At 31.2% G+C, this 13936-nt stretch overlaps 1 protein-coding gene across 2 annotated transcripts in view; it reads left to right on the top strand.

The window, feature by feature from the left end:
* LOC145322361 (uncharacterized) overlaps nucleotides 1-13936 on the top strand; it is a 70076-nt gene that overhangs the window by 35071 nt on the left and 21069 nt on the right. Inside the window, exons 15-22 of one of the 2 annotated variants that reach the window (XM_080164339.1) lie at nucleotides 8210-8294; nucleotides 8740-8878; nucleotides 10351-10406; nucleotides 10624-10732; nucleotides 11847-11981; nucleotides 12334-12524; nucleotides 12881-12977; nucleotides 13366-13454. In XM_080164339.1, the coding sequence (XP_080020465.1) occupies nucleotides 8210-8294; nucleotides 8740-8878; nucleotides 10351-10406; nucleotides 10624-10732; nucleotides 11847-11981; nucleotides 12334-12524; nucleotides 12881-12977; nucleotides 13366-13454 (901 nt within the window). The remainder of the gene's footprint in view (nucleotides 1-8209; nucleotides 8295-8739; nucleotides 8879-10350; nucleotides 10407-10623; nucleotides 10733-11846; nucleotides 11982-12333; nucleotides 12525-12880; nucleotides 12978-13365; nucleotides 13455-13936) is intronic. The other variant, XM_080164340.1, reaches the window with a different exon arrangement.

Raw genomic sequence — 13936 nt, forward strand, 5'->3', positions numbered from 1 at the left:
AGAGTCTAGACTATACAGCATTTACTCGTCCCAGACTCTACAGTACTTGCAAAGCTTTGACTATACAGTATCTACACAGTTTGGACTTTAGTTTACAATATATATAAAGTTTAGACTCTACACTATCTACACAGTCTAGACTCTACAATATCTACAAAATCTAGACTCTACACTATGTACACATTCTAGACTCTACAGTATCTACAAAATTTAGACTCTATACTAAATACATAGTCTAGACTCCACAGTATCTACAAAGTTTAAACTCTACACTATCTACACAGTCTAACTCTAAAATGTATGTACAGTCTAGGCTTTACAGTATCTAAACATTCTAGACTCTACAGAAACTACTCAGTTTATTCAGGAATTTTGCATTATTACCCTAACAGTAAATCTATTCTTCATAGTCTCAATAATCTAGATTTTACATATCTAAGCAGTTTCTTCTTTATACTTCTTTCTCTTAGATATAAATATATACCTAAACTATACCTTAACTTAGGATATCAACCTAGTTTTTTGTTTATAATAAATGGCACAATTTTAAGAACTATTTACTTAACACAAATTTATTTTGTTTGCAGTGCTATATGGTTAACACATATAGATTTTATCAGAATGTACACTTTGTTGCTTTCAGAAGGGAGGAGACATAAAACTGTAAATTACACTGGTACCCAAAGTTTTACAATTGCATTATCTTATTCATTGGCCTAAATGCTTTGGGTACTTTCTATGAGTAGTGAGTTTTTGGTTCCAAACTAGTAAAATTTAATGATTGATAATAATTTTAATCTACAGAAGGGTCATTTGTGTTTATCACCATTGGGGATGTCTTATCTTTTAAGATATCTGTTTTCATTCAACTGTAAATGCCTTGAAATGTACATTTTACCGGTGCGATGGAAATTGTTGCTTGTGATAAGAATAAAATGTCTAATTGAATCATTTTGCTTTTTTAAAATTGCTATTTGAGACTAAAAAGCCTTTTTTATTTTTTGGGATTTTATAGAAAAGATAATATCTCAGTTTTTTTTATATCTGAAAGCTCATTTTATTCCAAGTCAATTTATATAATTTACTTGTACGGACACACAGACGGGCGAACACATCCTATTTATTGATATCCAAAAAAGCACACAAAATAATAAATTGAGTTTGAGGTTACTTTTTTCATCCAAACTCTTGGGAGTAAAGTGAACTTTTCATATAAACCTCATCAGTTATGACATAAACTTTACACCTTACACCTGTGCACACCCACCAGCACACACACACACCCTTACAGCCATACAAATATTCTTGACATAGTTCTGCAGTTTTAATTCTACTTCAAGAAAAGTGAGGAAAATTAAATTAAATTTCCCCTCACACTTTAGGTTTATATTTTAACAAGAATAGATATTATCCTTAAAGCGAAGTTCAGTTGGACAATAGGACAAACAACCAACAAAAATTATGAATTAATATCAGTTTCATCATCAAATTTGTCTTTAAATCGAATTCACTATAGAAGTTCGCATAATATTTTTTTTTAAATTTTCGAATTCCAAACATAAAAAGATTATACAGTGTGTTTTTTTTATGAGAACTTTTTTGAAAACAATTTTACCCCACTTATAGTTATCAGAATTTAATGATTAATGGCTTTTTTTCTTCGTTTTTTAAGGCAATTATTAGAACAACAAAAAAATATTTCAGTTTTTATTTAAAAAGTACAGTAAAATCTAAAATTCAAAACTTAGGTGTTAACATCTAAAAATGGTTTTAGCGCATTTTTCTTATGCTCAAATAATCAATTTTGCAAGAATGGCTGCTAAACACTTCAAAGTTGAGATATAGAACTAACAAGGATGACAACATCCATAAGTAGCGAAGCACCAAAAATATGTTTAAGAATTTAAGGATTAGTTGTCAAAAGCATGAAAAAAATCACGAAACCTTTTCAACATTGTTTTTAATTTCTTAATATTTATATTTCAGTACTATGACTAACAGACTGACAGTCAAAGTAAATTACATACTGGATGCTCAAAACAACGGGAAATTAAATTTGTTATTTTTAACTACAAAAATTTAAAAAATCGGACCATAAACACCAAAAATATGAGGAAAAATGTGAAAAATATAAAAATAGCCAAAAACCTGCAAAAAAGTAGTCTGACCGCCATTGACGTTTTCTTAAAACGACAGGTAATTTAATTTTGATGTCTATAACTGAAAAAAATTTGGAAATCGGACCATAAACACCAAAGGTATGGAGAAAAATGTAAAAAATACAAAAATAGCCTAAAACCTGCTTAAAGGCAGTCTGACCGTCATAGTTGTTTTCTTGAAACGACAAGATATTTAATTTTGATACTATAACTGAAATAAAAATTTGGAAATCGGGCCATAAACACCAAAAATAAGGAGAAAAATGTGAAAAATACAAAAATAGCTTAAAACCTGCTAAAAAGCGGTCCTACCCTCATTGATGTTTTATAGTTAATTGTGCTCCTTAATAATGGGAATGTTGTCAAAAAATTTCAGCTTTTTATCTTTTATAGGAGCCGAGAAAATCACGTTTCCCCCAAACTAAGACATACGGACATACGGACTTACGGACATACGGACAGACGGACATTTCAAATTATAGAGTAGCTTCGCTACTAAAAATGTATACAGATACTATTAGGGACATGTACTAGAACATATCAAAGTTTGAATGTCATATCTCAACCAGGGAGGGAGTACTGGCCCCCCAAAGTCGACTACAGAAAATCCATTTTTTAAAGAAAAATGCGCTAAAACCATTTTTATATGTTGACACCTAAGTTTTGAAATTTAGATTTTAATGTACTTTTTAAATAAAATCTGAAATATTTTTTTGTTGTTCTATTAATTGCCTTAAAAAACAAAGAAAATAAGCCATTAATCATTAAATTCTGATAACTATAAGTGGGGTAAAATTGCTTTCAAAAAAGTTCTCATAAAAAAAAACACATTGTATATATTTACATAATCATAAATAAACTATGTATTAAAATTTTACTGTCTAATTGTTATAAAGGAATAGCTGTTCAAAATAATTAATCATTAGAAGTTAAGAATTAGCCCATAATTTTATTGGCAAAAAAGTCTATACATGACAAAATTTTAAAATTATAATCAGTTTGACTTTAACAACGTATTTGATTTCCGCGCGAATGCTATGAAATTTTTTTATTATTCTTGATTTATTGGGTTTATAAAAGATACAATAATAATTCTTTGTTATAAATAGATTAAACTTTAACAACGTTTTGATTTTCGCGTCAATGCTATGAAATTAATACAGCCTTTAAGAATTTAAAATTAAAATTAAAGGTTGCTTTGAATTTTTAAGCTAATAAAGGTCTAATTAATGTTTAGTGGTTTATTTACCTTTTTGTTTTTTTTGCTGCATTTTTTAAAATATAATTTTCCTTATTAAATTGAAATATTGTTTCTCCTGCACTACAAATGGAAATGGGATCTACAGGGCTAAGACAATGGTCAATAAATTGATGTACATCCACAATGATGATACACAAAATTACCCATTACAATTGGTGGCTGAAACATGTGGACACACAACTTAATGAAACAAATACCAAAATTCAATAAAATTTTCCAAAGTTGTTAAGACAACGAATAAGAAAACGTTATTATAAAACTTTGGGGACTAGAGTAATAAACAGCCCAATGTCTAATCCCTCCCTGATATGGACTTTGTTATCTTTGTTAAAAGAGCAAAGACAGAGGAAAATATATCAATTTGGATGAAAAAGAGTAAAACTTTGTTAAATTTCAAGTTATATTTGAAAAGGGAGAAGTTAAACAGGGAGGGAGGGAACAATAATAGATTAATTGGTAACCCTAAGTCAAAAGTTTTGTATTGTTAATTGTCTGTTACTTTACTACAACATTTATTGAATTCCATATATAATGTGAACTAAATAAAGAGATGTCGATATTATAATATGTCATAAATTAAAACATTTATTTATTGCATTTTAGTCGAGTCGAAATAAACTTTTGATAATGCATGACGAGAAAATATTTCCAGTTTTTTCAAGTCTTTATACTACCAGATACTTAAAGTGGGATGTCTCCCTTAAGAATTTAGAACAGTATTATATTTTCGTCCATTGTCTTATCCCTGTAAACCTGAAAGTTGATGGAATATATATCTAGATTAGATTCGGCATATCTATAACTTTTTTATCCCTTGCATATCCCTTTATCCTTGAGAGTTGAAGGAATATAACTAGATTAGATTCTGCATGTCTAGAAATTTATTTTCCCAGTTCTATAAAACTTTTCTAAGACTACCTTTTCTAAAAGAGTTTATTATTTATATCTTAAAACAGCTAGAAACAGATTTGTACAATTTTATGATTTATAAAAACTTTAAAGATTATTTTTTTTTTTATAATAAAATGTAGGGAGTAAATTAATATAAATTTAACTAATGCAACCGAGGAACATACATACAGCTAATATCTTTGTTTTCAGTAGTTACGTAGGAAAATAGGTAACAATTTATTATAGTAGATAGGAACATTGTAACTCCTATTGTAACATTGCTTAAAATCTGGGTATTTTTCAGAACATACATACAGATAATATCTTTAAGTTTTTAGTAGTTACGTAGGAAAATAGGTAACAAGTAATTATAGTAGATAGAAACATTGTAACTCCCAGTTGTATAAAAGTTACCATGCTTAAAATCTGAGTATTTTTCAACTATTTGTATGTCTCACTTCCTATTTTTTTACTTTACTTCTTTCTCTGTCTATCTCATTCTATCTTTCTCTTTCCCCTCCCCCCCCCTCTCGCTCTCTTCTTTCTATACTCTCAGTCTATCTCTTTCCTATTAATCCCTCTCAATATATCTCTGTTAAATCTAGAGTACACATATCTAATCGAACATCTTATTTTTAAAAGCGAAGCTTTTCTAAATTAAGGATTAGACTGTCCGTATTTCCGAATAGCAATGACTTTTAACTATTAATCTTTAAAGCATGATAGATCCTATTTCGTTTTCAAACTTTGCAGGATGAGTCATGTGAAAGTTAGGTACAATTTAGAAAGCGTAGCATCTTTACAATCATTGACAGAAGTTCTACACATCTATATTAAACATCTTACTGATGTAGAATTTAACACCAGCAAAGTATTTTGCTTAACTAATATATTTTAATAGTGACTACTAAGACAACTAAACATAATTCTATAAGCTAAGCATCACTGTTATTGCGCCTATTAAAGTAAATACATTTATAATGCATGCCATGAAATATTAAGTCAGTCTTCTAAATTAAAATTTATTTCTAGACTACTAACACCCCTACTTTCAAACTGATATTGTTCGTTTGTCTAAATGACAGACATCTTGAGCTTCGCTTCCATGGATGTTGTAAGCCGTGTTGTGTCTGAGTCTAAATCTTATTTCAATATTTCAAATTTTATCCATTTATTTGGAGATTTATTTTACTTTTCTAAGGAAGACACTTTTGCTAATAAAAATTAAATTAATCTTTCAATGTCGTTATTAGAAATGTATATGTAAAACAATGGGTGATAAATTAACCTTATTACAGAGGAAATTAGGATTTATTAGATATTTATTAGATAAAGTATGTTCAGTTGAGCGGTTGCGGCTGAGGGTGGCTTTGAACTGCGGCTTATGGTGGCTGCGAGTGAGGTTGACTTTGAGTGGATGCGGCTGAGGGTGGCTTAGTCTGAGTTTGGCTGACGTTTGGTTGTTTGTCACCTTAACAGTCCTTGAAATATTATTAAACTAGAAAAAAGAAGGGAGGGGGTGGGTGTGAATGAGCTTGGTTTTTGCCTTAAACAGAGGAAAATCTCAAAAATATGGTTAGTCATCAATTCCACTCTAAAACTAGAAATAAAATTCGCAAATCATATACAGGGTGTCCCTCGTAAACTGTTTTTTTTAAAACGCTTATTACTCCCTTAATATTTGAGCTATCTTAGTAAAATAAAAAGTATTTGGCAGTCTACTACTGACCATTTTATGGGGTAATGATGAAAAATCCAGGAATAAAACAGGAAAAAATCTACGAGGTATTACATAAGAAGTTCATTTTATTGAATTTAGACTAACCCACAAGAAAATATTTGCTTTGTGAAGTTTAAGATTAGTTAGGGTCCAAACAGCTGGTCGCTTAGACTTTCTAAGCACAAAAATTGAACAGGCTTGACATGGCATATCAGAAATTCTCAATATTCAAGATTCTGAAGTGTAATATAAGTGAACAATATGTAAAAATGGGCCTAATATTGGTCTTCTTTGTTAATTTTTCATGTGAGCTCGCTTCAAATGCACTCAAGAACCTGAAATATACCAGATTTTTTAATTAGACTACAATGCCAGTTCTTAAAATGTCTGGAGTAAGTCTTTTTGATCCACCGTTTGACCACCAGCTGCTTATAAAGTTAACGAAGGCATATTTTTCTGGTGGATTAGTCTTATATTCACTAAAATCAGCCTGTTATGTATTACCTTGTAGATTTTTTTTGTTAATTTTGCGGATTTTTCACCACTATATCATTAAATGGTCAGTAGTAGGCTGCCAAATACTTTTTATTTTACTAAGATAGCTCTAATATTAAGGGAGTAATAAGTGTTTCAAAAAAAACAGTTTACGTGTGACACCCTGTAGTAATAACAATAACGTAATCATAAATTATTACGAATACTTTTTTATTTAGCTATTAATATAATATTGTTTCAGCACAAAATTCAGCTGTGTAAGAGAGGATAATTGTACGGAAACTATGGCACACCCCATAATATACATATTACTGCATAAGGGTGTGAAATAGAGCGAGTAAAAGTTACCTTCTAGCACCAACACAGTTTAGCATACTTACAACCAAAGTAGTTGTTAAAGGCGTCTTGTAGGTTCGAATTTTTGTTAATTATCACATAAAGATCTTTCGTAGTAATCTCATATGTGAATTCTGCCTACGCCTTTCGAGGTCTCTAGGGGCACTTATTTTTAGAAATTCGACTATATTTAAATATAGTTTTGAAAAACCGCCTCCGAAATAGTTATAACTCTTCCCAGGACTTTTGAGAGGCTGCATTGTGAAGGAGAACCATATCGAAAATTCAGACAGCTAGACTCTTAGACATCTTGTTACTTTTTTGTAATATATGTATTACAAGAAGTAAAACCTTTATTTAAACATCTTTGTCTGGAGGTCCTGTTTTTTGTGCAAACACCTGAGGTAACACCCAACATACAACCAACCCTTTGCTGGCACAATATTTATTTCAACCAAAAATACTAACAAGCTCCAATGCAATTCTTACAGAAATACTTTGGCTTAGCACACATTTTACAAGAATTTGATTTAATATTCACAAAAGTTAGGCCCTAACTATTTAAATAGTTTGCTAAAGTGTGTTAAAGCGTTAGAATTGAAGCGAGGCGGGCAAATTTTTCCAAACATATGAAAGTTTCTTCCATAGAAAAAAATATGGTTGGATGAATCTTTTATTTTCAGGAATAAGGTATAACCAAAAAGCGGAAAAATTTGAAAATAAAGTAAATGATAAGTTTATATATTTAATTGCGATTCGTAAAAATCTAAAATCAGCTGTTTATGTTTTCACCTTGGGTTTTCTTTTAAATAGGTAATTTCTCCTTTGTTTCTGTATTGAACTCTAAAACTCTAAATTGTTCTGTATAACTTTTCTTAACTTAATTAAACCAAAATATTTTTTCAATAATCTTTACATCCTGTTTCACGGCCCTTACAGTCTGTTAAAATGAGTTTTGCATGTCTATAAGCCAAGGCATTAATCTGCTCTTATGATTAATCTCACGCACCCGAATTAGCATCAAAGCTACCATTTTATATCAGTAGTATAATATCATAGAAGTCCAAAGTGGGGGTAAAGGGGTGTTTAACCCCCTCATAATTTCAATCACCCTATTTTACCCCACCCCCCTCAACATTTAAAAATTACGTTAGATTATCCTCTTCAAATCTTCGAAACCCTCTCATTTTCCCAATAAAAATAAAAAGCTTGGACGTCCTTGTATAATATGGTATGATCCAGTCTCGAACCTTAGACCTTACCGATAAGAAGACATGCTGTCACTAATGATATTGTCGCGGGTTCATTTTAAATGATATCTAATAAAAATTGAATGAATAAATTCAACAGAATAACCACAACCACAGCTGATGACAACAACCCAACAACAATTATCCAACAACAACATCTTAATGATTATGAACAATCATCAAGGAACTAAAAACATTTATAATTATAAATGCACAAAACTAATAAAAACTCATGCTTTTATATGATTATATCAATCCGTCTGAATCTTTAAATGTTGATGCTATACTATTGAATTTTCAAGTAAAACCTTGCTTTAGGATTCCTCTAACAACGAGGTATAACTATGAGTGAGCATTTTTAACTTTTCTATAATTTCAAAATGTAAACTATGTAAGTTGTGTAATTCTATAATCAGAATTGTTTTAATTGTATTCGTTAAGACAAGTTCTTATACGTTTTCTCATCACTTACTAAATAGTTTCATAGAAAAACATTTCTTAATTACTAATTAATTAATACCAGATAAACCCATTCCCTCGATAATCACAAAAATAGCATCCCTTTTAACTTGAATAAAAATATATAAGTTTATTGCTGTTTGAAAATGTTTTAATAAATATTAAAATAGAAATAGTTACAGCCTTCACACAAGTCCTGTGCACACCTCCTCTGGCGGTCAGCAGGGTCAGCAGCCAGGTTTCGGCGGCAACTATCTGTCTGCTGGAAATCAGCCATGGAATAATGGCTATTCAACATCCAGTCAAGGTAATGATCTACAAATATTTCCATGAACGAACACAGTAATAGTGTCTGACTGATTATGACGTAACAAAAAAAATTAGGGTACTTGCTTACATGTGGTAGACTGGAGCACCGAACCCCCCCCCCCCCCCCCGCTTAGTTTTGACAAAAATCAAAAATAAGGGGGGGGGGGTAGTTTTTTAATGTCTGGAAAACGGCAAGGAGGAAAAAAGCAAGGCAAGGCAAAGACTTAACCCACCCCCCCCCTTAATTTTGAAGAAAATCAAAAATAAGGGGGGGGGGGGTAGTTTTTTCACTGTACAACACGCCAGAAAGTTGAGTGAGGTAAATCAAGTAAATCCAGTATGCCAGAGGGGAAACCTTATTACAGGGATATTCATGTTTTGGGGCATAATTTCCTTATATATTGACTGATTTTAGTAATTGATGTATCCCTGAACAGGTAGTCTTAAGGAGAATATATCAGAAGTGTTTTCATGGGGACAGGTTTCCCCTCTGGCATACTGGATTTACTTGATTTACCTCACTAAACTATCTGGCGTTTTGTACAGTGAAAAAACTACCCCCCCCCCCTTATTTTTGATTTTCTTCAAAATTAAGGGGGGGGGGGGGTTAAGTCTTTGCCTTGCCTTGCTTTTTTCCTTCTTGCCGTTTTCCAGACATTAAATAACTACCCCCCCCCCCCCCCCTTATTTTTGATTTTTGTCAAAACTAAGCGGGGGGGGGGGGAGGGTTTTCGGTGCTCCGGTCTTCACATGTAAGCAAGCACCAAAATTAGCCAATGAGAGGCCATTATAAATTTTACCATTGGTCAATAACGGCCTCTCATTGGCCAATTTTTTTTGTTACGTCATAATCAGTCAGACACTATTACTGTGTTCTCCATGAACAATTAAAAAATCTTTTAACTACAAGGGCATAACTTTACTCTCTCAATTTGCTACCTTTTAAAATATATTTCTAAAATACCATCTACTAGTTTTCATCTTCAAGAATACAATTCTTACTTGAACGTTAAAAGCTCGAAACCTAGCAAAGCGGTGTTTTCAAATTTGATTTGATAAGATCTAAGGCCAAAAATATTATCTAAAATATCAATTTAAAAATAGATAAGATATTTTAAGATTCACTCACGCTGTTAAACAAGTTATACATTCAAGGAGCTGGTTATAATATAAATGCATGTTTATTCTTATGTATCAATGACTATCAATATGTGAATTGTTTTGTGTATTAAATTGTTATTCCTTTTTTGCATGTTTCAGTACAAATATATTGTCTTGTTATCAGCAGAATTATTCTTAACTAATTGAGAAAATAAGTCGTGTTCATCGATTTATTTACAATACCCACTAAATCTAATAACAGTTTTAAACATATGAAATGATTTTCTACCTGTTCTTTTTTATTTAAATTGTTTTTATCTGATTCAGGCACTGTCACGTTTATAAATATACTAAAATACTTTTGATTAGGAGGAAGTAGTTTAACGAATCCTTATGCAACAACAAGCACCACTGGAGGTTATTCAACTACAGGAATGGATATAAAATACGTGAAAATTGTCAGAGATTCTCGCATACCCTGGTGAAATGTTTCTCCCAGATGGCTAATATAATGAAACCCCTATAACCTCACCCATATGACTTTAACCCAAAAGGACATGAAGGTACATTGAAGACTATATTAGCAACCTAATTGACGACAAAAATTACCCTGTCAAAATTTTCATATATTTTATATCCAATACTACAGGTGTACTGCTGGCACAAGCTGCTGGACATGGAAGTGCTAATAACCTGGCAGGCTCTGGATATAATAATAAGATGAATTCTTTTACAACACAAAATAATCCAGGTACAATGTAAAAGCTTACAACCCCAAATGGTGTTCCCCTCCAGTTTAGGTATAAGTTTGAAATTAAATGATTTATTAATTACAATAATTATACACAACTATGAAAAATTACAGGGTGTTTCAATAGAAACGTTTTTTTTAATCTTAATTATGCATAGAAAGTAAAAACATTATATAAAATGCTTTATATATTTGGAAAACCTATTCTGGGACATTTATGTTTCAAAAATTTAAAAATTATTTTTTCAACAAACTATGCCTTAAAAACCAGTTTTTCCAAAGACCTTATTTTTGAAGATTTGCAGATTTAAAGATTGTGGAAAAAATGTTCACATTTTTAAAATTCAAATTGCGCGGCTTGTATTAATAGTAGAAAAACGTTATGCATATCGTTGGAATTGTCATAAACTCTATTTTTTGGAAATATAAGTGCCATTTTTGTGCTATTTGTAATTTAGGAGCTACGTGATAAAATGTTCCAACTTATATTAAACTTTTCAACCTTTCTCACAATTTTCAACGTAGCTCCTAAACTACAAATAGCACAAAAATGGCACTTATATTTCCAAAAAATAGATTTTATGACAATTCTAACGATATGCATGGCGTTTTTCTACTATTAATACAAACCGCGCAATTCGAATTTTAAAAATGTGAACATTGTTTCCACAACCTGAAATCACTAAATCTTCAAAAATAAGGCCCTTGGAAAAACCGGTTTTTAAGGCATGATTTATTAAAAAAATTTTTTTTCAAATATTTGAAACATAAATGTCCCAAAATAGGTTTTCCAAATATATAAAGCATTTTATATAATTGTTATATTTTCTATGCATAATTAAGATTAAAAAAAAACGTTTCTATTGAAACACCCTGTAGTTAGGCATATTACCAACTAAGTGGCCACAGAACACTAACAAACGTTGATAGGTCAACTTAGTACTAAGAAATTTGTTTTACAGACTTTAACAATGCATTTGATAATATTCAACTTAAAAGTATTAAGGCCCTAAAACCAATTTAATAAAAATAAGGACAAAGAAAGGAATAAATTCAATTAATTGAAAAGAATAATCTAATTGTTTTTTTTCAATAATACATTTTCCTTGTTCAGGCGACACTTCCCATTGTGCAAAATCTGGCAACACTGTGACCATGTCAACAGCTGATAGCAAGAGTATGGCGGTCATTCATCCATATACACCAAATTATTCCCTACCAAGAAGTCTTAACATCAATTTTAATGAAGGTAAAAAATATCTGTGCAGTTATTTGTCTTCTAGTGAATGATTATTTGTCCAGTTAAATCACTAAAACAAATGAACAATTAGGTCTAAGGGTAACTGGTTTTTTTGCCGCTGTCTTGACTTTCTTTATACACTTAAAGACAGTCATAACTTTGAATGCTCGATATTTGTATAAAAGTTCCACTGTGAATGTGGTTTTTAAGCCAAGACATTAACTTTAAAATTAATGTCACATGCCAGATATAACAGCCATCCTAAACAACTTGAGTATGATACATTATGGTACAGTTATTTAAAGAGTTTTGGATGTGCTTATATGATATTCAAAAACCTTTATTTAAAATTAATGTATAGACCTGAAGAAAGAACTTGATATCAACAAGAACCCCAGCTCTCACAACCCTATAACATCTTATGATGATTCTGTAACTCCAACAGTCAACCAACAGATGGGAGGATTTGGCAGCAGTGATACAACAGCCACAACAACACCAACCAGTAATTGTTGTTACACCAGTGATGACCTGGCTACTCCAGTTGTTGAGGTAAAATATTATATTTAGCAGCGCCTGCCTGTAAGCCTAATGGTAATCAATTTTTAAAATAAGCTGTAAGTCTAGACATGACCAAAATATGACAATCCCTCTTTAAAAAAACAAATAATTTCAAAGCACCCAATCTGGTTTAAATTTGAGGATTCGTCGCGTCTGCCAAGCCCTGGTTTTTGGACAGACTGACTAACAAAGTGAGAGACAAATGTACTGGCGCCATTTAAGTGCCATTTTTAACAACAATTCTATGATTTTTTCATCCACATTATAACTATATTTGGATGATTACTCAAAATAGTGAATCTTGCTGAATGATGTCTTTGTTGACAGCTAATTCGTTTCATATTTAGGTAAATGTTCCTCTTGGCGGCTCTGTCGCAACTGGAATGTCAATGTCGACAGCTAATTCATCTACATCAACGTCATCGCCTTCAGAATCTTCTTCAGGTATAACGGAAAGCAGAGTCCACAAAAACTTTAAGTTTCAAAGAGTCATTTTATGTTTGGTTAATTCTAAACTATGTCACACTTGAAGACAATACTAAACTTTAAATCATAAAAAAATCTTAGCCACAAACACAAGGTGATACACCACTACACTACTCTATATAATCTGGGTATGTCCGTAACTTCGCCGGAGGTATGAAAGCTATTAGGTCCATTATTCAATAATTGTTAAGAATCAACACCAATCGCGCTATTTCTAGTTTTCATATTTTCTATATAACATTTACCTGTGTTAAAAAATCTAAAATACTGTTGGGTTGTTTTACCTGCCCTTGTTTTGCTATAATAAATTAACGCATAGCAACTCTAAAAATTGTTGATATTGTAGGTGTTGATAAAACAACTAGCAGTGAGAATATAACGGATGATGATACAACGCCAACGGTAGAACAACGACCTTACATTAGTAATATTCAGGTAATATCTAATTTAGAATCTGTTTTGCTTCTAACTTTTCCACCATTAAAAATGAAATTGCTTCTAATTATAACAATATTGTATTTCTTGATGATTATTTTTGAGTGGTAGAAAAGTTTAAGGCAAAATAGATTTTCTAGTTTTATGTTTATTTTGTTATAAATCACAGTAGAAAATTAAACCAACACTTGCAAGGCCACATAAACACACATTAATTTATGGATAGACAGAGAGGGAGAGGACACTGGACTATAAATTTCACGGGTTCCCAATGTTTTAAATTTCACGGGTTCCCAATGTTTTATAATAACTTTGGCTATTTTTGTTGAATTTTTATTTGCTGGTACCAAATTTGTAGTGTCCAAACTTTTCAACCATAAATTTATTCTACAGTAGGGGCAATTGGGTATGTATTTCAACTTTTCGTCCATTGTCTTATCTCTTAAGATTCCTGTTCGATAGTACTTAGGTTAAAAATAAAA

Source organism: Acartia tonsa, chromosome 6 (assembly GCF_053477335.1).
Source record: "Acartia tonsa isolate MP-2025a chromosome 6, ASM5347733v1, whole genome shotgun sequence".
In the NCBI taxonomy this organism is placed as follows: Eukaryota; Metazoa; Arthropoda; class Copepoda; order Calanoida; family Acartiidae; genus Acartia; species Acartia tonsa.